The sequence below is a fragment of the Gallus gallus genome, chromosome 1 (genome assembly GCF_016699485.2).
Source record: "Gallus gallus isolate bGalGal1 chromosome 1, bGalGal1.mat.broiler.GRCg7b, whole genome shotgun sequence".
Classification (NCBI taxonomy): Eukaryota; Metazoa; Chordata; class Aves; order Galliformes; family Phasianidae; genus Gallus; species Gallus gallus.
In genome coordinates, this window is record NC_052532.1 from 77,658,005 (window position 1) to 77,684,156 (window position 26,152).

At 40.7% G+C, this 26,152-nt stretch overlaps 1 protein-coding gene across 15 annotated transcripts in view; it reads left to right on the forward strand.

Annotated features, from left to right (window-relative positions):
* RAP1GAP3 (RAP1 GTPase activating protein 3) overlaps positions 1–26,152 on the forward strand; it is a 55,995-nt gene that overhangs the window by 12,363 nt on the left and 17,480 nt on the right. For 5 of the 15 annotated variants that reach the window (XM_025142814.3, XM_046905546.1, XM_046905607.1 and 2 more), the window contains exons 2-8: positions 10,248–10,341; positions 10,836–10,871; positions 11,059–11,143; positions 13,498–13,545; positions 14,207–14,245; positions 14,350–14,535; positions 25,172–25,275. In XM_025142814.3, the coding sequence (XP_024998582.2) occupies positions 11,066–11,143; positions 13,498–13,545; positions 14,207–14,245; positions 14,350–14,535; positions 25,172–25,275 (455 nt within the window). In that variant the 5' untranslated portion in view covers positions 10,248–10,341; positions 10,836–10,871; positions 11,059–11,065. Of the gene's footprint in view, positions 1–4,772; positions 4,908–10,247; positions 10,342–10,829; positions 10,872–11,058; positions 11,144–13,497; positions 13,546–14,206; positions 14,246–14,349; positions 14,536–25,171; positions 25,276–26,152 lie in introns of those variants that run through there. The other 10 variants (XM_015293180.4, XM_046905677.1, XM_046905599.1 and 7 more) reach the window with 5 other exon arrangements.

The following is a 26,152-nucleotide window of genomic DNA, read 5'->3' on the forward strand; positions in this document are numbered from 1 at the left end:
GAGAGAGAAAGCTGAAAGCTTTGTTTTTTCTGCCTCTGGACAAATGGATGTTACATCTCAGATTCACATGTGCATTCACATGTCAGTGGAAGGGCATTTTCTTTGTTACACTATTAAAGTTAGTAGACACCTGAGCTGAAAGGAATGTGGCTTTTATTTTGGCATGGTTCAGTGAGATGTGAACTTGTCCATTTACTTAGTGGTAAGTACAGGTTTTATCCATCTCTGACATGAATTTTCTTTCCTAATGGATGCTGTCAAATTAGCAAGAGTACATCATAATGAATTTCTGGTTTGTGCCATGACCATACTCTACAGTGTTGCAGTTTGTATGGCATCTAAATTGTTATCCTGTGAAAACGTTTTCATGTTTTCTTCTGGTAGGTCAAACAGATGTAGGATCTAACCGAAAGTATGTTTCTAAGCGAAGCAAAAGTAAGACTGAATGGTGGCTTGTTGGAGAAGTTTTGACTGGAAGTCGCCACAGTATGAAGTTTGTGTGGTGGATCAGTAAGAGACAACTTAAACAGAACAGCTTGGAAAGTGCACAAAAAAAAAGGGGGGGGGGGGGGGGGGGGAAGAAAAAATAAAACCTGATGGTCTGCAAATCAACACTGGATGTATGCCTTCAGGTGAATCAAGAAAAAAATGAAGATGAAATACTGGTATTTTAAACAAGGAGGCAGTGTTTAGCTGATTTCCCACATTTCAAATACCTATTCAAACCTCTTCTTGGCTGCTGTTCCTAGAATCTATGGTTTAGCTCTTGACCCTTCTGAATTCTCTCCTTGACATTCACATTGAGCCAGTTGGGGCTTGAGCACTAACACTAAAACTAAATATTTATTGCCCAACACATCTAAATTTCTTCATATTGTTGGAGTCTCAATGTTTATTGTATGTATTATAGTTCTGCATTTTCATCAGTTATATCAGCATGTTTCTCAGTACTTAATGTTCTTTAAAAAGGAAGTAAACATTTTGCCCTTCTTTCGTTATATTATAGTCTGAGCAGCTCTGCTTGCTGTTAGAAGACTGTTGGATTGTCACTGTTCTCAGTTTTATGTATTACCATAGAATTGCTGGCGTTCTTTATTTCAGATCTGCTTACCGCTGTTAAGAATTTGCTGGATATTCCCTGTTCCAGCCCACTTATCACCTCCTGTCTGAGAATTGCTGGATGTTTTTTATCCCATGAAAGTTTCAGTACGGTTAGGTAGAGGATTTTTTGTTTCATTATTTGTTTTGACAGTTCCATTCACTGCAGTCTACGAATTCTGCTGGATTCTTGTTATTCACAGTGCTCTATGCAGACTGATTTTTCACTGGTGGGCCGTCGTTTGTCCTCTTAGTACTACCTGGGTCATAAGGTGCTTAACAAACAGGTCCACAGAATCATTTTTTTTTAGTTTAATATGGAAGCACCATTATGAGAGACGTGTTGTTTAACTGTACTTCACAAAGTCTGGAGAGTGCTCCTCTGTAACAAGTAGCCTTCAATTTTTATTGCTGGGATGTAGTAACCCTCCAGTACTTACAGTCACAATATATTTTAAAAATACATTTATACTTACACAGCACAGCCCACACATGCCAACTGGAGCCATGCTTTTCTGTTATGTGCTGTACAAACAAAGTAAGAGATGTTTAGCTCTTCACACATGCAGAAAGTTTCCCAGATTCTTTATTAATAGATTTCTGTGTTCTTAGAGTTAGTGTATGGCTGCTGATTTTTTTTCTGAGTATCATGAAGAGATTCTTTTTAAGACATAATGCATGCTAAGTATTTCTCAAAGTGAAATAGCAGGTGTTCTGCTGCATTTAGTTATGCCACTGAACTCTCCATACTTTATGTGGCCTCATTAGTTTACAAGCAAATAAATCATCCCTTATTTTGTTTCCTGCATATTCCTGTCTACATAAACCAGCTTTGTTGTTTTTCTGATAGCCTCTCATTGTAGAATGAATTGATAGGTAATTTTTGAATAAATTCTCTTGAGGAAGTAATTGTAAACCCTCTGTATATTATTGGTTTAATGTTCTGATGTACGTAAGAATGTCCATCCCTTCTTGTAATTAAGGAAGGGCACTTTGTATTTTATGATTTTCATCTATTAAGGAATAGTAAAAAGGGAAAGGGAAGCACAAGGAGGCTATTCTTGTAGCTGAAGAACTGAACTGTGATTTAATGGATTTAATTGGAATTAAATTTCTAGTTCTGACGAACATCTTGGATGTGACTAAGCACATATGTTCTTTGCAGGTCTCTTGGATAACAAATATTTTTAGGATGGGGGCTGACTTTATTTTCTTACCTGAGAATAGTGTCAAGACCAAGCTGTCATATGGTCTCTCTCAATGAAAAAGAAAGAATAAAAATACGTGACTAAGCCACATAATTTCATGGTGCATCAAGTGTTGATGACATAAGAAATCAGCACCACGTAAATCCCCCCTGCTGAGTACATTTAGAAGTGAACTTTTGTACCTTGAGGTGTATTCCATGTTGGATTTCCCTGATATTTTTAAGGCACAATAATTTGCAGCTGCTTCAAGCCAGCTCATGCACTGCAGTGGGTTGTGCTGGCCACACAAATAAGCAGCTGCTCGTGCTTTTAAAGGGCCAGCTGCATCTTCCTCATGTCCCAGAAGCCTGCCAAAAGGAGGGGTTTACTGCCTGGGGATGGGATTCTGGTCTGGTGGTGTCATGCCTCTAAGGATTCTGCAGCTTGAGGGGTCTGGCAGAGGTTGTTCCCTTCTACCCGTGGTACTTCTGACTCCTTTAACCACTTCCACTCCTGTCAGAAAATGAAAAATTCCCTCAAAGCTTCAGTTTCAAGGCTGGTCGGAGATGTCTGTGAGGAGCAGTGCCAGGTGGTTCAGATTACCTGTACAGGTGAAAACTGGGAGCTGCATTATCCATAATTCTGGGGGGAAAAAAAAAAAAAAAAAAAAAAAAGTCAGATGGCCTTTCTGTACAGGAGGGAAAGTTCTAGCTCATACTGCATCCCTCCAGGCCTGACCTCCCTTCCTCCCCATCCTGTGTATCTTTCTAGCAGTCCTTCTGACAATTTGGAAACTTGTAGGTACATGCATAGCACAAAAACTTCACATATGCACCCTGTCATTTTGTTTGGATTAGGCTGCTTATTCCCCAAATGTGAATACCGTTTCATAGAATCATAGAATGGCTTGGGTTGGAAAGGATCTTGAAGGTCATTTAGTTCTAACCCTCCTGCCATGGACAGGGCTGCCACTCACTGGATCAGGCTGTCCAGGGCTCCATGCAACCTGGCCTTGAAGTCCTCCAGGAATGGAGCATCCACAGCTTCTCTGGGCAGCCTGTGCCACTGTTCCACCACCCTCTGAGAGAGTAATTTCCTCCTAACATCTAATCAAAATCTCCCCTCTTTTAGTTGAAACCATTCCCCTCTGTCCTATTACTATCTGCTTGTGTAAAAAGTCAGTCTCTCTCCTGTTTATAAGCTCACCTCAGGCAGAGGAATGCCACGATGAGGTCTCCCTGGAGCCTTCTCCAAACTAAACAAGCCCAGCTGCCTCAACTTTTCTTCATGGGAGAGGTTCTCCAGCCCTCTCATCATCTCTGTGGCCTTCTCTTCTACCTGCTCCAACACGTCTACATCTTTCTGCTGTTGCAGGCCGCAGACCTGGATGCAGTAGTCTACCTGGGGCCTCAGAAGAACAAAGCAGAGGGGGACAATCGCCTCCCTCTCCCTGCTGGCCATGCCTCTTTTGATGCATCGCAGGATACAATTGGCCTTCTGGGCTGCGAGTCCATGCTGTTGGCTTATGTCCAGCTAAATTGCATTGCTGCAAACTGTTTAACTTGTTGACCCGAACAAGACAAGGGCCATATTTTTATTTCTGTGCTCTTCAGTCTATCCTCACTCTATAGACCTGCCTCTCTTCTGTCAAAAAAACTGTCAGTCCTGTTTTAACATGATCCTGGCAATCCTTTCTCATTTCTGCCTTAATTCCACATATGATTTGCTGATACTGTCTTTTTATATCCACGTGTTACTGCTTTTGAGGAACTTGTCTGATCGCCTGAAGAAAATTGTTCTTTATTAAGATTATTAGTTAAACTGATTTATGAAGTTGTGTAATAAAGCATAGGAGCTAACTCCTTTTTTTTAGATGCTATTATTGGATATATAATGCACTACTCTTGGCAAAACATGGAATTACGAGTCATATCTTTTGTTTTCAATCTCCTTGTCCTGTTGCTGAGCACCTGAGATATATCTTCAGGACAAGAATTCCTGGATGCTACTAACTTTCTCTGATTTTCAGAGATCTCTCACATGTGCCAAGGAAAGTTACCTGCTGAATTATTAATAAATTTGATAACTTCTGATAGAAACTGATGATGAGGAACTTCAACTTGATTATGACTTGATACACCTAATAACTGTTGTTATTCCTGAGAGAACCACAAAAATGAACTTCTTATGTGAAAAAAAAAAAACCCACTGATTTTTACAGGGCATCACTGTGAGTCTGGTTTAAGAAGTGCAGGGTGCAGTATGTGGGTTCACAGAGCTGCCCGTGCCCCACCTAGGCAGATGCCAGTTTGGTCCCTTCGTCTAGGACCAATCCTCTGAGCTTCAGAGAGCAGCTGTTCTTAGGTCTGCATGTTCTGTCACCAGTGATCTCTCATTTAAACTGTGACAGCAGCGACCTGCTCACTCTCCATTCATCTGCAGGTGGGGGCAGTGTAAGGGAAAGCAAGGGAGGGAGGAAGGAAGGAAGGGAGGGAGAGAGAGGGAGGATGCTGCAACCTATGTGAATAATTTATAGTGCAAGGAGAGGAGAGTGTATGTGGGAACAGCTGGGTTCCCCGTCTCCATCCGCTTGCCAGCTGGGGATGAGAGAACCTTGCTCAGGTAGGGGATGAACAGCTTAGCTGCTTTTATTCTTTTCTTGCATATGATACAAATTAAATATATTTTGCATCTATAAGGAATGGGAGTTAAAACAGCTGGAGGGGGGTAGTTTCAGATCTCTGCTGCTTGCTGTGTATTGTGTAATGGACGGACCTTGAGGCAGTTTCAGCCCCAGGAGGGAAAGCGTCTGCTTTTTAAACATTTAGGCATTGTGCTGTACCGCATTGTGCAGCGGGAGAGAGGCAATGGGGAGGGAGGAGATAGGGAGAGCAGTTGTGTATGTAGGGAATTATATAAACTGAAGAGATGGAGGGGCATGAAACAGGGTCTGTCAAGACTCATAGACATCCCGCTCTCATTCTGTCAACCTTTGGCATAGAATGATGAATCCAAGCAGGTTGTGGGAGGTGCTGTCTGTTTATATCCAGTATGCTGTTTAGAAGCTGTGCACATACATCTGTGAAAACAGCTGGTATGAAAACATATGTGTTTCTGTCTGTGAACTTGTGATGACTGAGTGTAATATTGTAGTGATAAATACAGAAAAGAAAAAAGAGTTTCTGCTCTGTAGAGTTTACTATTGAAGAATATGCTGGTACTGCGTAGCTTCTGTGGAGCTTCTAACGTTCCTACAATGACTCACATAATTGATAAAACTGCAGGGATCAGGTTTGATGTTACAGCTAATCCAGACTTCCTATGTGAGCAGGATAAAATGCTAATGCAGTCATAAAAATTAGTCAGTGAATAAGAAAGAGGAAAATACATAGCAAAAGCTGTAGATGCTGGTTATTGAAATACATACATTAATATACCTACAAGGATACCTAAAAGAATAGAAGCTTGTGTGCTAGTCTCTTAAAAAAAAACCAAAAAACAACAACATTATAGAATGCAGAATGACTCGCGCAAATTAGATAAGTATATGTATCATATTATGGGACTGTAAGTATGCAGAATTCATGTAAGAATGCAACTGTCAGTATGAGCTGAGTCTACTTAATACAACTGAAGGCTTATATTTGGTGATACTGTTATATCAGCTGCATAAACAGCAGCAACTGTTAGCTTGATTGTAAGTTGAGGAACAGTAAGGGGTAAGAGGGCTTGTGATTTGCTTACATGTGGAAGTGATTTATTCATGTGATTGTTGTTAAAGGATGCTACTTGGAACAGCAATTAGAGCACTTAATAACTGCTGATTTGTTCCTGGATTTTGGGGGCTCTGTACACAACTGCAGTTGTACAGGAGATTAGGTAAACTTATGAAGTAGTTAAATGAAAGCTGAGCCTAGAGTATTCTGTGTGCAAACAATGTTGGTTTTAAGCTTCTGAAGGATGTCAGAAAGACCTGGGCCTCTCTGTATCCTTTGCTTTCGCCATATCTAGTCTTGCCTTGCTGCTGCTAATGGCCATGCCATCAGGAAGGGCAGTAGTTAGTACTAGCAGCTTACACATGGAACTTATGTTCTCATCCTCAGTTTCTATTAGGAGCGGTAATCTATCCATGCCAAAAGTAAATGCAAATTCTTGTATTTATGGGGTTTCTGACTCTCAGATTTGAGCTCCCCTAGAGAGTGAATTGCTTACATGTTACAGAATCCAGTTATTTCATATGAAGAACAATGTCAAATGTCTGTATTACTTGATATACATCAGCTCCTAAGACCAAAGGCTAGTGAGGTTGATATACTGTTAGCACTCCCTTGAAGCAAATAGGAAGCTGTGGAGGATTTCCATGTTGCTCACTTTTCCCACTGCATACAAAAAAGAACCTTGTGAATAGAACTTATCCTGCAGAAGAGCTGAATAAGGGATTCTTCAGGTGTCCCTGTTTAATACTGCTTGTCTTACAGTCACTGACAACCTGGAGTCAGTCTCTTGGATTCAGCCGTCCTATAAGGGAGATGTGGATCCCCTAGAAAGGTGGAATCTAGGTAGAATGATTTTACTGATTTTCCACAGCAAAGGAAAGGCAGGAGCCACAACTCCATCCCCTGTTTTCTTCTCTTTCTCCATGCCTCCTCCTCCTTTTTTGTCTCTCTATGCCATGTCCATCTCCCCAGGAGCTTCCTACCCCACGGCTTGGGCCTCGTCCCAGCTGTGAGGTGCTCTTTGCTGTCTCTCCTTTGAAGCCTGGCTTGGGAAGTCAAAGGAGGGAGGGAGCCCGTGCCCTTTTCCGTGCTGAGGTGGGAGGAGAGGAAGCTCCTGAGGAGGACAGAGGGGAGCTGCCTTAACCATTCCGGCATGTTTTCCCGAAAGCACGGTTCTCCTGTTGGAACCGACGGAGGGTACGTACGGCACCGAGTGGCTCTCCCTCGGGCGGTTTGCATTTCACCCTGCAGCCTGGGGACGGGGCGGGAACGACTGAGAGGGTCTCAGGGTGAAAGGCTGGAGTGGGACCCTGCCCCGCGACGGCTGTTTTGCAGTGGGAACAGGTAGAAGGACTCTTCTGGGCTGACTGAAAGGGAAGGGAGCTGGTGAGGTGAGAAGTGACCGTCGTGATGTGAGCTGGGAAGTCCAGCTTCGAAGCGAGCCCTTCTGTGGGCCAGGTGTGCGACTGCTGTGGTGCCCTCGTGCCTGATGTCCTTCTGTGGCTCGGGGAAGGTGAGAGGGGTTGGCCAAGGTGCTCCTGTTCATGGAAGGAAGCAGGGTGAGACTTTACTCCATAGATGAAAGGCTTTATTAAACCCATTGAAGCCATTTTTTGTTTCTTTCAGAACAAATAATAGCATAGAATTTGTTGTTGGTCTGGCTTACTTATAATAGGTGGGAATTATTTTTATAGATCTGAATGGGAATCCCAGGACTGAAATAGCAGAGTATGCTGCAAGACAGGAGCAAAGGGCATTAGCAAAGGGCATTAGCTGTGTGTGTGGAGGTAGTAGCTTAGAAGTCTGCAAAGGTTCTTCTTGCACCATTTCAGAATTTAGAGTCTTTAGCAGTAGAATAGAATCATAGAATCATTTGAGTTAGAAGGGACCTTTAAAATTCATCTAGTCTAACTCCCTTGCAATGAACAGGGGCATCTGCAGATAGATCAGGTTACTCAGAGCCCTGTCCAGCCTGACCTTGAATGTGTCCAGGGGTGGGGCGTCCATCCACCACTTCTCTGGGCAGTCATTTCCAGTGCTTCACTACCCTTGTTGTAAAAAACTTTTTCCTTGTCTCCAGTCTAAATCTTTCATTTTTTAGTTTGAAGCCCCAGTTCTCTCAGCATGTCCTTGTAGGGGAGGTGTTCCATCCCTTGGATCATTTTTGTGGCCCTCTTCTGGACATGCTCCAACAGGCCCATGTCTGTCCTATACTGAGGACTCCACATCTAGAAACATCACCCCAGGTGAGGTCTCACCAGCATAGTATAGAGGAGCTGGATCACTTCCCTTGACCCGCTGGCCATGGTTTTTTTGATGTAGCCCATGATGTGGTTGGCTTTTTGGGATACAAAGGCACATTACTGGCTCATGTCCAGCTTGCCATCCATCAGTACCCCCAAAATCTTTTTCAGCAGAGCCCTTTCATCCCCCAGGTTGTATTGGTATTCGAGGTTACCGTGACCCAAGTGGAAGGCTTACTCTTAGTTCAGATACTTCCTTGAAATTAATACATTGGTTATCGTCACTAATAAAACCCTGTTCTAGTCCTCAGTCTATTCCATAGCCTCTGCTTCCCCTTACTGCCTTTTCATAAAATTAAAGTTTCAGCAAAAGTGCAATGGAATGTACATATTGTGTACTTATTTGCTCTCCCAACCTGCAGAATTGTCCTTCTTTTTTTGGAAACAGTGTTCTGCTCTCTGACAGTGATATTTGTGCTTTATAATTATGCACATAGGCTTTGTTTTGGGAACTACAGTGGAAGTAATTTTTTCTCAATGTCCAAAATTCACTTGAACATTCAAGCAACAGTAACACTAGCCCTGAAGTTTTGAGATGTTCTCTGAAAGGTAATATCAATTCTAAATCATTCTTCTGGATGTTTAAAGTTCTTCTGTACATTCCTGGGATATTTAGAGAGTTGATAACATCTCAAAGTGTATGTTAGGGCCTGTGGTCGTGGCATCTGCTGCATTTTGTCATTAGAACTGTACAAGAATTGAATGGTAAGGAACAGTTGCTCTGTGTAATGCTTCAGTCAGCCCAAAATATGGAGGTGAATTTATGGCAAGAGAACAGGGCAGGACTAACCTCACTGACCTCATGCAAAATCTGCCAAATTTCTATGTTATAGGTATGTAATTTACTCCTTACTGAATGATTCAGGAGTCAAAACAGTGGCACGCAGAAGAAGAACACTGTCGCATCCAGCAAGGCTCCATGGCATCCATTTGCATATAAGATCTACTGTTAGATTTCTCTGGTTATGACTAGTTTCTGAAAATGAGAATGTTTCAGATTTAGCTCTTACTTTTTAGGTATTACAGAACAGAACCTTCAGTTTTCCAAAACAAGTAATGAAAATGTTACATATACTGCCTTGGACATGTATTTTGTTAGTCCCAGATACGCTCCACCTATATGAATAGAAGTGATAAATAAAGCACGTGGATGTATATTAATATTTAATAATACTACTAATAAAATTCAATTAATAGTGAAATTAATATTAGTTTTAAATACATTTGTCATCTAACTATTACAGTATTTATTTGAGTGTGTTGAGGCTAACTCCTCAGTCCTTCCTCCCATATGAATTTAATCTTTAGATGCATAACATAGCTCTCTCATTTTGGTGTTAGGAAAAAAATGTGGGATGGAAGGTTTGCATTACTCTGTATAGATCAAGCCTATATACTAGTTGCATGATACAAGTGGACTACCAAAATATACTGTGAATTGTCAGAGAATTGATGAGCATAGAGATTCTTGGAGCTTGTAATGAGAGCACTTCGTAATTACATAAAGATGTAGTTCTTACATACAGTAGGAAATACAGACACTTGTTTCAAAGCAAGAGTCTTTGCCACTTCCAGATACTCTTCTCTTAACAGTAGTAAGGGTCATGCAGCTAAGACCTGGGGGATAATAATTCATGATCATGATGCATGATTACAGAAAAAACATTTCTGTGATTGAATTACAAAGTGGTTTGGTCCTGTATTGCATTAGAAACCTGGGGTGTGTTTCCAGCCATATCTGTGCTAACTTCACTTTACCTTTTTTTTGCTGATTTATTCAGGAACTTTGCAGGTTATAAGTAAACTGACAGGGAATGATAGCTTCCCCTAGACAAGAAATGGTCTGGAAACAGCAGAAGGCAAGGAAGGCATCACTGGCAAGTGCTTGTGTCTTGTTTATTTTTTTATTTCTTGTTTATTATTTTTCTTTTTGTCTCTCACAGGAGGTCTGAGGAGGGAGTGTGTTGTGTCAGTAATGTTATAGATTCTCCTATCCAAGGCATTCCATCTGCTCTTGCTTTTGCTGCTCCCAACAAGGTAAAGGCAGTTTACATTCCTTTGTCTCAGGATTGGAATGTGCATTGAACTGCTGAGCAGAAGAAGTGATAGAAGGCAAGCTTGTGTGCATGCTTGTGTTACAGCTATAATTGTCCACTTCTGTATAAAAATCCAAAACTTGTTTGTTTAATCACTTTTTATTGTATATTGTATCAGGCCTGTAGTTTAACCCACTCACAAATGTGAATTCCTGACACCTATCAGGTTGCAGGTCAAGCTTTTGCAATGAAAGCTGAAAACTATTTAGGGTTGTATTGTCCTTGCTATCAGTAAAGGAAGAAAGATTCCTTCTTGTCTTCAGTAAGAAAATAAATAGTTTTTGTACATAAACGTGGAAAGAGATGCTGGGTTAGTATCTGCTTTACTGCAGAAGATAACATTAATTTTTTGCAAGTGTTAAATTCTTTTCCCTGTTGTCTTTTTTTTTCTTTTTTTTTTCTTTCTTTTCTTTTCTTTTTTTTTTTTTCCCGCAGACTGTGGACTTGTTTGAGATGATTGAAAAAATGCAGGTAATGAGAAATTATTCTGTCAGACTTTGGACACTTTTTTTTTTTAAAGCCAAACAAATAATCTGCTGCTCTTTGTCTTGTCACTTCAATCCCAACACCCTTCAATTTAGACTTGAAGAATATCTGGTTTTCTAGGTCCAAGCTTCTATATGAAGTCTCAAAACTGTTTTCTTGTGTTCATTTCTAGAACTTGCATGATGGAAGAGCTATACACAAATTGTTTCATTCTTTTCAGAATTATGATTTTGAGAGAAAATCAAAGTTGCATAAAGGTATTTCTGGTATAGTCTTCAAAATCTGCAAGAAACTTTCTGCTCTGTAGCAGGTGCTAATGATAGGTGATTAATAGGATGTTTACATGTGTTAACATAACTGGATTTAGCAAGGTTAGCTAGTTTAAGAAGTAACCACTGTAGTCCTGATCTTTAACTTGCACAAGCAAGGAGGGCTCCAACTTAATTCTTTTATTAAAAAACAGGCATTCAGATGTATATACTACAATGTAAAATGAAAAAATATAAGGGAAAAACATCTTTCCCCTGCCAAATGAAGATATAGTAATATAAAAATAATAATAATAGTTTTTATATGTAGCAACTGAATTTTTAAAGCTATTTTTTCAGCTTATATGTTTTCAGAGCATCCTTACAGACTGCCAATATTTTATCTGATTGTTAACATTTCTTTAAAATACTGTGGTTAACTTTGATCTAACATAACACATAGGATGATACATAATTCCTGTCTTTTATTATGTACTGAAATAAGGTTTTGCTCTATACAACCTGAGCTACGTTGAATCTTCACTTTGCTCTAGAGGAGTGATTGTTACATTTAGATTTACATCTTCTTTCCAGGGTAAGAGGAGCTTCTTTAACTACAGGCAGTCTAGCATGGAATGTGCTGGCATGTTCTTTCTCTTCTCTCTGCAGAAACTCTAATACACTGACTTATAGCAGCTCAAGATGTTTTCCCTCAGGCTGAGATACTGGTCATCCACTAGGACCTCCTTTGAAAGTGGAAACCTTTTGCAGTTATCAGATCTGTCAGAAATGCCAAGGAAGAGAAGAGAGACCTTGCAACACTGCAGTTTCCCAGACTCCATTTCCACATGCAGAAATCCCCCAGTGCATAGAGAGTTTGTCCCCATACTTTCCACAGAAAGTTTGTTCCAGAAAACTGGGGCTGCTTTGTACTTCTGTGTCTCTCATGTCTCAACTTTGTTTTGACAGAACAAAAATTTTTCTTGCCCTGAAGTTCTGTTCCTGAGACACCTGCTTCAGAATGTAGCCTTTCTCCTGAGTCTCAGCACAGTACGCTGACAAGTAAAACTCCTGATCACATTAACAGAACACCCGTTTGCACTTCATGTACTCCATGTACACTTTCATGACCTGCCCAAAACCAAAACGGCTATTACTACCTCCATGAAAGGTAATGTTGATAAAAGGTAAAATGAGATCCTCCTTATTGTCAGAACGAAGTCAGGAGCTGCTTATCCTGTCTGGAATCCCTGATTAACCATTACATTAAGCCGTCATTGAAGGTGTATAAAAATGCAGTCACAGCATCATGTTCCTGTATGAGAGTTACAGGATACTGACATCAGTAATTAAATTCTTACATACGCTGTATCAGAGAAAGCTACAATCCTGGTCTTTGGCTTCCTATCTGTCTGTGCAAATTATTTATCTTGTCTCTCTGTACTTATGCCCACTTGGACTATTATCAGCATCTTACGGGAACCTGTTGGTTCCTATATCTTTTTGACTTCTTTTGTTCTCAACCTCTGCTTAGTCAGCGCTGAGGGTTCTCATGACTCTATTGTTTCTGTTACTGTGTGTTTCTGCTGCAGAAGCGTGTTGGAAGTGAGCAAACTCTCGCCATAGTGAGAAGGCAGAGAATGAAATTAGCCTTCATTAAGGAAGGCATCTACTGACAGAGGAAGAAACTAGGCATCCAGTTGCATATGCCCAGTTAATGCTGCGCAAGTAAAGGAGATATGCAGGACTGTGCCATAAAGCTCTTTGCACTAATCAGATGTAAGCATGGAAAGTGACTCTTATTTTCTCTTTTGCCTCCAAGTGACAGATTTATTCCATTATGTGAATGGAAGAAAAGCATATAAACTTTCCAAAGTCTTGCCTAATCCTCAAGAAGTTGTTACTTCTCTTAAACTTTCTCTAAACCTTTTTGCACTGCCTGATGATATAGTATCTTCAAGGGAGAGGGAAGTCTAACACTGCGAGAAAAAGTCTGAAATCCTCTTCTTTCATTTTCTATCAATAAATCTTCATTTATTTATTGTTTGAATAAGAAGTAGAGTAGCTTAAAGAGACCAGAAAATCATATAACAGAGTCACTTTGGGATAATTATTTTGATTTCTGCCAGCTTTCTGCTTTTAAAGAACTGTAAGGCTTTTCAGTTTTAATGCCAAATCAGGAATAGCCTGGCCAAGTTCCATCTTCACTCCTCCTGCTTATTCCAAACTCTCAAATTTGTATAAAGCAGAAGATTATAGAGAACAAAAATATACAAGTTGAGAATATGGAGAAGAGCACAGAGGGTAAATGAAACAAACGTGCTAAAACACAGGATTCACTGTCTATGACTTTCTGTTTCCAGGGGAGTCGTCTGGATGAACAAAGATGTTCCCTTCCAGCTCCTCTCAAGGTCAGGCTAAATCACTGTTGTCTCCTAAGTTATTGATAATGACAGATGATTGCTGACCAGGCTTGTACTGCTTTTTTAGTGTGGAGTGAACAGGGAGCAGAAAAACACTTATTTTTCTTAGCTGTGAGAGGTGTTACTGTGTATGTGAAAGACAGTATTTTCCTTTTTCTGATTTAAGTTATTCCAATAAGTGTTTAATATTATTAAAAATCATAGTTTTGATAAAATAATTGATTAAATTTTTTCAATTTAAGAACTGTAATAATATTTATGAAAATGCATTGCATGTATTTCAATTGTCTGCTTGAAGACTCTGATGCTACGAGAAAGCTGATGTGCTTCCCTCAATTTTAGGCCAATAAAAATAGATTTTTATCCTTAAATTCTCAACTTTTCCTCTCTCTCTTTTTTTTTTTCTATTCTAGTTCAAGCACAGTAACTTTAAAATTAGCCTTTATGGATTTTCGTTCTTAAGGTTTTATATTACAGTGCTGAGATCTGGGAAAGAAAGTCCAACCTAAAATTCTAAAATAAAACTCTAAAGGTGGACTAGGGCAAAGCAGAAGCTGAAGACACAGCTTGCACCATCATGAGAGGAAAAGAATTTAAAAGATCTCCCGCACTTTTGCTATTTTTTGCTAACATTTTCTTCTGATTTCAGACAGAAGAAGAGTATATTCCTTACCCCAGCATCCATGAGGTGAGTTCGTACTACTGTTCTCTGATTTTCCCTTGAACTTTCAGCCTACTGGCTTTTTCAGCTATTGACCTTTCAGCTTTCATGTTCTCTGTCCTTCCAAATAGGTATTACAGAAGGGGTGGCCATATCCCCTCATTATCTTACCCCAGTTTGGGGGCTACTGGATTGAAGGGACAAGCCACAACCTCTCCAGTCCAGCTCTGTCTGATGTACCCTTTCCCTGGAGTGTTAAAGTGAAACTGGAGAGCGACCCCACAGCCAAGCTATACCGCAAGCATTTCCTAGGGAAGGTAAGGGTAGTCTTCAGAGCCCTCTTTGACCTGCCAGAGTTAAGACTGAACTGTATCTCAGGCTTTTCCTGGTGGACTTAGAAATAACTGCACAGACACTCAATATCCCTTGAACTAAGTAAATAAAGTTCATACAACTGCATGGCCAGCAGTGTGTTAAGTTGATCCTGCCCCTTGTGGTCTGTTCATCTTCCCTGTGTGTTAACAGAAGTGAAAGATTTGTAGTGAAAAATACTTATATTTGGTTGAGAAGCTTCTCTGAGGCTCGTGGACAGATGAGATGATGAGAGAAAAAGTGTGAAGTTGTATTGGAAATGGATGTGGTATGAGTTTTAAGGTGACTTCTGCACTAAGAATGCAAGTCCATTGACAATGAGCAAAGTGGTCCATTTTCCTCAGAATAGATAAGTAAATGAGTATGATGACCAGACATTTCTGGTTGGCACTGCCAGTTTTAGGGAACTGATTGATTCCCAGAGTGGATTTCAGGATGATTTTAACTACCAAGACAAGGGAACAAAACTGTGGTCTTTTCTGAGAGACGGTTTGTTAAACGATAAGAAAGTCAACTGTGTACACATACACTGTATCTTATTCTGTCTGTGTGACTGCTTAGTAAGTTTAAAATGGAGAAGAGTAGCTTTGGACAGTGCTGGGGACTTGTTCTGCAGTAGTCTGACTTGCCTGAATGATGTTGTGTAGTATGCAACTGGAAACTGGAATTAACTGATGTTAATGTCATTTATTAGTAAAAGACCCTTTCTGGAGACTTTCTGTCCAGACCAACAGATCTGTTGTACAATATAATGGACATAAATCCCATGACATTCTGGAATCCTTCGGTTTGCCAACTAATTATTTTTCTGTCATGATAAATTTAGGTTTCTCCTTGAAGGTTTCTAATTTCAGCTGTAATGAAAGATAAAGTGGTTTTCAGTATAATTGTAGAATCATAGAATCACAGAAAGCTGAGATTGGAAGGGACCTCTGGAGGTCATCTTGTCCATCCCTCTGCTCAAGCAGTGCTGTATCGTCATTGTTTCTTCTAAGTAGGAATGGAGCAGAGTGTATCCTCAGCAAGTATGCAGATGAGACAAAATGAGGGAGTGATGAATTCATCAGTGGGCTATGTTGCCATTCAGTGGGATGTCTACAGACTGGAGAGGTGAGCTGGCAAGAATCTCATGAAGGCCAACAAGGAAATATACAGTCCTGCACCTGGAAAGGTACAACCACTGGCACCAGGACATACTATAAGTTACGTAGATGGAAAGCAGCTCTGCAGAAAAGGACCATTTGGTCCTGGTGGCCATCAAGTGTAAATGCTTACTGTTAAGAAGGCTAACGGTATCTGAGGCTACACTAAACTAAGTATTGCCAGCAGGTGAAGAGAAGTTTTCCTTCCCCTCCAGTCATCACTGATGTGGCCACGTATGGAGTACTGTGTCTACTGCTAGATCTCCCAGTATAAGAGAGGGACAGACATACTGGAAGGGGTCCTATGTAGGACCACAAAAATGGTTAAGGAACTGGAACCTCTCTCCTGTGAGGAAAATCTCAGAAAGCTAAGGCTATTCAGCCTGGAGAAGGCTTGGGGGGATCTTAATCAATCAATCTTATCTTCACAGTATAGTGAGGTATAAGGGAGGGTGCAAAGAGGACAGAGCCTGTTTTTTTTCAATGGTGCCCAGTGCCAGGACAAGAGGCAGTGGACTCTAACTGCAACACAAGAAATTCTATCTAAACATCAGGAAGCACTTCTTCTCTATGTGGGTGACAGAGGGTGACAGAGCACTGATGCAAGTTGTCCAGAAATGTTGTGGAATCTTCTCCTTGGAGAATTTCAAAAGCTACTTGGACGTGGTCCTGAGGAACCTGCTCTGGGTGCATCAGCTTGAGTACAGGTTGGACCAGGTAGGCTCAGAAGTCCTTGCCAACCTCAGCTATACTGTGAAGTGAATACAAAGGAGGTACCTTTTCATCAAACTCTGTATGTTTGCAAAGTGCCCAACCATCAGTGGTTAAGTACTGTATGGGAATTTTTGAATCACGGCCTGAACCTCTGATTGACCACCTGAGGTGAGCAATGAGTCAGCCATGGGAGCACAGGTGAAGGCAATTCACCTGTGTGACTGGAAGGGGTGGAGCCAGGCTAGACCCCATTTAAGGGCTGACTGCCACTGGGGAAGGATTTCTCTCTGGAGATTGCTCCTCTTGGAGTCTTTTTTGGTGAGCCCAGCACATGGGTAAGCTTTCCGTTCATTTCCAATTATTCCTCTCTAATGCGCTAACTTTTCCAGCCTAACTTCTCTGTATACTTATTAATTATACATCTATACGCTCATTGATTATACAAGTACTAAATAAAGACTCCTCACTCCATTTTTTCTTAAGTGCCCAGCTTTTTGTTCTTTGACTTAACTGACGTGAGTATGTGTCTATATCCTATTAGGCTTGTAAGCTGGTGAGCAAGTACCTATCAGAGAATAAGGCAAAAAAGACTCATCACAGAGTACTCTATCCGTGGGTAGAAAGCTTCACCCATATCACAGGTGTGCTGGGTTGCAAACGCTCCTTAGAAATGATTTAAACTGTGAAAGCTCTTTTTATTTAAGTAATGTATAAAAACATAACAGTTCCCATAATTTAAAAGGCTTTGGTAAGGAGAAACTGAGAGCTTTTCTGCAAGGGAAGTGTTTTGTTAGTTCGAAGTTGCTTGTTTTTCTGATGGCATGGGAAGGTTATTTCTGAAAGGTAAAGAAAGGTCTCTTGCAAGCTTGAATAACCTTGAGTAATTCTTAGCCCACGAAAAAGAGTTTTTAAGCATGATGGGGAAGGCAAAGATAGTGGTTTAGAGAATATTTAGGTAACACTGGACATTGGAGTATATACAGTAGAATCATAGAATGGCTTGGGGAGGAACCTTAAATATCGTCTCATCTAAATTCCCTGTTATGGGCAGGGTTGCTGCCCACCAGATCAGGATGCTTGGGGCCCCATCCAACATGGTCTTGAACACCTCCAGAGATGAGGAGTCCACAAGTTCTCTGAGCAACCTGCTCCAACACCTCACCACTCTCTGAGTAAAAAATTTTCTCTGAATCTTTAATTTAAATATCCCCTCTTTTAGTTTAAAGCCATTCCCCTTTGTTCTGTCACTATCATACCATGTAAAAAGTAGGTCTCCTGCCTGTGTATAAGCTCCCATTAGGTACTGGAATGCTGCAGTGAGATCTCCCTGGGGCCTTCTCCTCCTCGGGAGGAACAAGCACAGCTTCCTCAGCCTTTCTTTATAGGAGAGGTGCTGCAGTCTTCGGATCATCTTTGTGGCCTTCCTCTGGACCTGCTCCAACAACTCCACATTTTGTGTTGGGTGACCTACTCCTGGATGCAGTAGGGTAGAGCGGGGGTGGTAATCACCTCCTCACCCTGCTGGCCATATCTCTTTTGATGCAGGCCAGGATACAGTTGACCTTCTGGGCTCTGAGTCACACTGCTGGCTCGTGTACAACTTTTTGTCCACAAGGACACCCAAGTGCTTTGCCACAGGGCTGTTCTTCTCCCAGTCTGTATATGTATCTGAGATTGCTCTTACCCAAGTTGACCCTGACACCTTACACTTGGCCTTGTTCAGTCTCAATAGGTTCTCATGGGCCCACTTTCCAAGCTTTTCCAGGTCCCTCTGGATGGTATCACTTCCGTCTATTGTATCCTCTGCACCACTCAGCTTGGTGTCATCAGCAGACTTGCTTAGGGCATACTCAATATCACTATCCAAGTCATTGATAAAGAAGTTGAAGAGCACCTGTCCCTAGAAGGACCTCTGGGGGACATAACTTGTCACTGGTCTCCACTTGAGCATAAGTCTAATGACCACAAGTATCTGGCTGTGACCTTCCAACCAATTCTTTATCCATCAAATAGTCCACCTTTCAAATTAATCTCTCTCCAATTTATAGATAAGGATGTGGTGTGGGACCATATCAAAGGCAGAAGTCCGGGTATATTATATCAGTTGCCGTTCCTTTGTCTGCCAATACTACTACTCCATCATAGAAGGCCACCAAGCTGATCATGCACGGTAACATGGTCTTATACTGTCTCAAATGCCTGTGCCTTTAATATAGTTTCCAGGAGGATCTATTTCATGATCTTTGTAGGTACAGATGTGAGACTACTGACAGGCCGGTAGTTCCCCAGGTCTTTCTTTCTCCCTTTCTTTAGGATGGGAGTGGTATTTCTCTTTCTTCTGCCACCAGGAACTTCACCTAACAGCCATGAGTTTTCAAATATGATGGAGAGTGGCTTGGCAACTACATTGTTCAGTTTCTTCACAACCCTGGGATGCACGTTGTCAGGCCTCACAGACTTGTACAAAGTCAGTCAGTCGTGCAGTGGTCTTGAACTTGCTCTATGCTTGCAGTGATAGGGATTTTACTCCTGCACCTTCTGCTTGAAGACTGAGTGACTCAAGAGACATGGGAAATCAAACTACCAGTGAAGACTGAGGCAAAGAACTTGTTGAGTACCTCAGCCTTCTCTATGTCTGTTGAAGGCAGTTCTACCTTCTGATTTATTAGAGAAAGTATACTCTTCTTTGCCTTTCTCCTTGACCAATATACATGTAGAATCTCCTGCTATTTTTCACATCTCTCAGTAAGTTCAGCTGATCTGCACCTTGGCTTTCCTGATTCCATCTCTGCATGTCTGGACAGTATCCCTATATTCTTCCCAGGCCACTCATCTCCATTTCCACTGCCTGTACATTTCCTTCTTTTCCCTTAATTTGACCAGCAGGTCCTTACTCAGGCATGTCAGTTTCCTGTATTTTCTGCTTGATTTCTTATACTGGGAGATGAAGAGTTCTTGTTCTTGGTGTTCTTGATGCTCTTTAAGCTGTCCTTAGAGAGGCACCACCTTTGCTCCGTTCTTATGTCCCTAAGGACAGTTTTCCAGAGGATCTCATCCAATAATTCCTTAAACAGCTGGAATTTTTATCTTCTGAAGCTCAAGATTCTGACCCTGCTTTTGACCAGGCCCGTATTCCTTGAGATCACTAACTCAACCACAGCATGGTTGCTAGAGTCCAGGCTGCCTCCTATCTGAACCTCTTTAATGATCTCCTCTGTATTGGTAAGAACCAGGTCCAATAACGCTTCACCTCTTGTTGGTCTGTCCAATACCTGGTTATGATGATGAAGTTATCCTCAGCAGGCTCCAAGAGTCTCCTGTGTTGTTTGCAGCCTGCCATGTTGCTTTCCCAGCAGATAGCTGGGTGGTTGAAATTCCCCATCAGGCTGAGAGGCTGTGAGCATGACATCTCTTGTAACTGGTGCAAGAAAGCTTCATCATCAGGCTCCCCTTGATCAGGCAGCCTGTAGTAGACCCTAACCACCAGACATCCTTTATTGTTTCGGTCCCTATTTTTAACCCATCTGCTCTCAACCTGAATGTGGCTGTTTCTCAGAGACAGCTCTTCACGGTCTATCTACTTCTTAACATAGAGGGCAACTCCCTTGCCCCTCCTGCCCTTTGTATCTCTCTTAAAAAGCTTGTAGGCCTCAATCATAGTATTCCAGTTGTGTGATTCACCCCATCTTGTTTTTGTGATAGCAGTCAGGTCATAGTTTTCTAATTACATTGTAGTATTCTGGCTTTATCAGAACTGGTAGCCTCTTATTGATGTCCCACATTCAGACCCCCAGTAGACAGCAGAGCTATCTCAAAAGATTATCTGGACAGCAGTTAGGGTCCTCAGTGCATCTTGGTGAGAAAGTCCCTGTGACATACATAAAACAACAGTCTGTATGCATGTTTGTGTTATGGGCACACATATACTAAGTCACTGAAACTTGACTTTTTTTTTTTTACATTTTTAATGAAAAACAAAAAACAAAAGCAAAAAAACCCCAACATACTACAGATGCTATGAAACAACCACACAAAAAAGTGCTGAGACACTCCAGCCATTACTGAGCTCTAATTCTGTGCTTCTTGGTCTGTGCTTTATATGATGAGAAATTCAGTAAGGTTCATTTCGCATATAGGAAGAAGGCTATAAAATCTTTTGCACAGTACTGTGGGAAGTACTAAATGCCCACCTTGTTTTCAAAGGCTATAATGAAGAGAAGTATCTGGAAGCCAGGAAGGATTTAATAAAGGCATATGTTAAAAATGCCCATCAGGATCTTAGAGTGCAGTTTTTTCACAAGCACTTCCAAGCTGGCAGTACTGGTGAAAAATCATTCTTACCTTGCGTTCATATCTGGTCAGGTATTTCTCCATTCTACTGTACTTTCTTTGTACTGATTTAAAGTATTGTTACTGCTGTACTGTGAGCTATGTTAAGGAACTTACTGAAAGTTAGCTTCCTGACTAGTGAAAAGAAGCTATTCTTGGGAAATTCTAGCTGAACAGAGAGGAAAGATGTGGAAACTATTTGATACACTGAAGCAGTCAAAGGACGTTTTGGTAACTAGGTGTAACGGTAATGATCTCTTTTGTTACTTCAAGGTTTCTGTAATTTTATTTCATTACTTCAAGTCTATCTTTTTAGTAAGCATGTTCTCTGACTACTTAAGGCTGCAAGCCTTCTCCTATTCAGGACCACTCTGGAATGCAAATACATGTATTTAGCAGCCTATTACTGTATTCTTACAATGAAAAGATGACATCAGCCCAAGATATAGATATCTTTTTCTGTCCAGTTTTCTCCAAGTAGAGATGGAGGGAAGGCCTAAACAGAGGCAACCTGATAAGGTATTATTTTTGTACCTGTCCAGTTCTATGTTCTGCAGTTGACAACAGCAGTATCTTCTAGGTTCTTGTTATCATTTGACTGGCAAACAACAAACACCTTGCACTCTTCCAGCAAGAGTCCTCACAGGAATAATGATCTTGTTTACCCTGTGATATAAGTTTATTAGTTATCTTTCATTGTTGACATGTTTGGAGGTTCAGGTATCTTTGTTTTTCTGTCACATCACATAATCATTGTGCCACCAAAGCTGTTTTTCCTCCTTCTTCAGGGATGAAATCATCCCAGTATTTTACCAGATGACCAGAAGTCATTCTCGTTTCTCTTAGAGAAAAATTAATGGGCCTGTTTTGAATCCTGCAAAGGTTTTTTAGTGTTTTCTGGATTCATATGCTCCTACAGCTAACAGAACTGATGAAGCAGACCAGGTGTTGGGGAAGACTTATTTTCCTTTCCTCTTGTTTGTTTACCTGAGGTGCAATTCTTGTTACTGAGTAGACAAAATAATTCTATTTCATCAAAAAGAATCCCAAATGGCTAAGAGCATGGCAGATATCTTAATAACTCAATAACTTCTCAGGCAAACTGCCAACATTCCTTCTGTCTTCTATTTTCCCTTGGCCTTTTGGAAGATATTAATTGCTTTTGTGGAGTCCAGGCTTCCTTTCAGACTGCCTTAAATGTTATAGAAACTGCTTCAGTGACTGATCAGATTTGTACCTACCTATACAAATATACATAGGTCATCTCAGCTTTGGGTTATTTTGTCACCATTGCATCATAATCTTCAGTATTATCCATAGAGCATTTTGACAGTTCATCTCTAACTTTGAGACAGCTAAAAATAAATGTTGTGTGTTGAAGGACTCTGAGTCTGCCTTCTGCTGCCTAAGTGTTTTTACAGAGAAGGAGATTACAGAAGGAAAAAAGTCACAACGAGGAAGTTAGAGGTTTTTTTCATACTTTTGACCTAGGCATACACCCAGGATCAGGCTAGGCATCCACAGTGGCTCTGGTAACAATTCAATTATTTTGAGACCTTCATTAATGCTAGTGCTTGTTACTCTGGAAAAGATTGTACCCCGTTGTGCAGCTCTGTCTGGTTATGGTCAGCTGAATAGCTAATAGCCTGGTTCCCATAGCAACTGAGATCCTAATATGTCAGGCCTGCTGAGGTCTGGCCCTGAATTCTCATCAAAAAGAATTTGGTTTTCTAGTCTTTGCAGCTCATTCTGATTTCTGGCTGCAGGTCACCTCAGAAGTCTTTTTTAGTGTCTTCTAGTCCTGAATTTTGTCAGCATTGTGCCATCTTTTCCTTAACAGCTTGTCTCGGGCATACACTTTAGCATCTGACTTCTTTGGCTTATGGACTTCCCTGATATTAGTCTTCATCTTAGTCATTTGAGCATGCTCTTGTTTTGCTCCTTGAATCTTTGCTGTGTGTGCGTGTCAAGGAGGAAGTGAGGACAATGATATCTCTGATACTTTAAAAAAGTTCAATAGCTTCATTTTTACATCCAGGTTCAGGGGAGTAACTGTAAGTCTTAATTAGTCCTTTTTTTTCAAAGATGGAACTGATTTATGTCTGTCAACTTCAAGATGCATACGTTCATGTGGATATCAGAGTATATAACTAATATATCACTATCTTTTATTTCACAGATAGTCAGCACTATCACTAATATAAACATTTGTTTTGATTTTTTTTCCACAGCAAAAGAAGATCTTACAGCTGTACTGGGAGAGGTTGCAATCCATCAGATACAGAACAGACTTTCCATATTTTCCAGGCAGAAGGCTAAAGAAGGAGCTATCAGACTAGCCAGCTGTACAGCAACTCATTTTGATCAAATGACACTTTGCTCCCATTGAGTTCTTATTAATTAGTTGTGTCCAGAGTAGTCCTTTCACAGAACACCTTCCAGGTCGTGGAAGTTCTGACTGTGCAATTGACGCTTCACTGACCGTCTCAGTGCCTAAAATTTCTGTGTTGTGTGCAAGTTTGGGTTTACACAATACTTCCTGTGATGCAACCCCTGAATCTTTCAATCCTGATGACTGACTGCACAATACCTAGCTGTCTTCTCAGGTTGCCAGTGACTCCTTTACTTGAATTTGAGATAACTACTGTTCTGGAGATAGAATAACCTACATATTATTTGCAGGGAAGAGGTATTTTATCTCTCTCCTTCATTTAATTTGACCATGTCAAACACTTTGCATCTAGGCAATTTGGATCTATTGGAATTTGGGAATCAAACTCCCTATTAAGGCGTGTGCTTTTTATCCTCTGGGAGCATTTGATAGCTCATTGAGTAGTCAGAGCATGTTTTTCTTTGTAACCAATGGTGGGAAATACAGCTGGATATCTTCAGGTACTTAATCTGGGTAAATCTCAAAATTTCTTTGTAAAAATAGATCTATCAAAATCAGCTCTTGATTTTCTGTTGCCTGAACAGTCCCCTGGTCAGCAGATTGCTGTATGACTTTTTCCTGATTTCCATGGCCCCAAGGCATAAGGAAGCACTGATAATTCTGCCTGTTGTAGTGTAGCTGAGATGATTTTTGTTTGGGGTTTCTTAATTTGGATTTATTATGTTTTATTTATTCTTACTTTGCTTTACTGAGGAGGACTCTCACCTTACCTTCTAGCCTAGAAATACCACTTTAATCTCACCATATCCTTCTGGGTTGGAGACCTAATAGTGGAATGTGCTACTACTATCACTTTCAACAGAAGTTCTCATTATCAGGGAAAGATTATGATACTGTTTTGATTCTGATTAAATTCAAAGATAATTGGATCTCCTGCATGACATTCTCATTGATCTCTCTGTCCTGCTTACACCTCAAACACAATAATTTATGACCATTTGTTGAAGTGTTAATTCAGCCTCTTTATTTGATCAGATTTTTACAGTCATAGAATCATAGAATCCTTAGAGTTGAGGGATCTTTAAAGGCCACTTAGTTCAACTTCTCTGCAATGAACAGGGACATGCAGAGCTTGATCAGGTTGCCCAGGAACTGATCCATATGTGGTGGCCAACTCCAGAACTGTCTACTGAGTGGTTTTCCTGATGATGATTAACTCTGCTAGGAAGATGAAAAATATTTAAATATTTCTGGATGATTCCACCTATACAGAATTCTATTTGTGCTAGAAGTTTCCATTCATTTCACTTGTCTGTAGATTTTAACCTCTGTTGATACAACCAGGCCTATGGCCATATACCTGGAAGAAATATATGGCTGCAGTCACTTCTGTATAGTCCCTGTAAAAATGTTTGCACTGTAGTTCAGTGCTAGACAGAAGAAGCTAAATTACATTCTGTTTGAGGTGCACTCCACTAAAGCTGAAACAGTGCTAGTGTTAGTAGGTTTTAGAACATGCTCTACCTGCAACATAGTTTCCTGAGATTCTGGCTGCATCCTCACTGAGATGTACATGCTCGTAGAGAGCAACAACAGAGTGTGTTGTATTTGGTGGGTTGATCCTGCCATTACTGTTTGTATGGAATATTTCCATAACTATATCCGGTTATGTTTAGCGTTATGCAAAGTATGAATGGGTACAGGGGAAAATCTATCGAATATAGGAATTTATTTACAAGAAACTGGAGTCCTTCAAAATCTGTTGTTGAATGTTCTCATTCTACTTCTTTTCAGAAGTACTCTACTGGTAGCGGATGAACTTATATACTCATGTGTTGATTACCAAGGAGGCTGCAAGACAAGTGTTACCATGTCTTCAAGCATGCCACTGCTACTTAAAGAAAAAACAAGCTAGTCATGAGGGACAGGTTTTATTGTAAAAACTTTGGTATATTTCTCTGGGAAGCATGTTGGGAATAATGCATTTTGAATTCCTGTTTTCAGGAGCACCAGAACTTTTATTCCAGTGATGTGTCCTTGGGCTACTTGATACTTTCTGTGAAGTATGAACAGTCTGAGAAACAGGAAAATCTACGTTTGTTGCTGAGGTAACAGTATCTTCTGTAGTAGTATCTGTTACTGTGCTGTGTCTCTCATCTTACCTTGAATTTTCTCTGCATAGATACGGGTGTGAATCTCATGTCTCTCTCTTAGAGACGCCTGTAAAGAAACCTTTGAACCTTCCTTTCTTGCCTTCCGCTGACTTTCTCCTAGCAGTTTTCTTCAGGAAGCTGAAGCGTTTGTGGGCACATCCTTACAGTTCTTCTGAGAAAAATAATTGTTCTTCCTTCAGAAAGAAACTTCTGTTAATTCTGTTTACTTAGAGATGTGAGCACTCTTGAGGGAGGAAATGTGCCTTTCCTAGTTGAGGGCAGACTATCTTGGGCCTATCTATGGTCTTTGTACTTGAGAGTAAATCCCACTTGAAGGTGAGCTAGGAAATCCCTTCGTTTCCCAGGACAGCCTCTGATGTGCCAGTGTGTACCCCTTTAGGGCTTTAACAAAGCCCAGAGAGCTGCTGAATAAACTAGAGGAAGAATAGATGGATCTTGTGTAGGTGAGAAGTATGCTGCAGAAAAGCTATTTCCTACTCTGTTGACCGAGGCCACTTCTGGTAGGCAATATGCTACTTGGAGAAACTGACATACCATTGCTGCTTGTCATCTCTCATTCAGTATCAAGAGAAAACATGAGTAGGAATCAGCTACGAGACTGTCACTGGTACTTTCCACCATTGTATGTGGAGAACACTTCAGAGTACTAGGCAGAGCAAGAATCTTCTAGGGGAAAAATTGAGAGCATACTTATGAGCTGAACCAGGGAATGTTCATCTGAGCCTCGAAACCTTCCTACATTGAAAAGACTGGTGAAGAAAGAAGGATATTTATTTCTCTGTTAAGATATTCTACTATATGCAGCATCTTT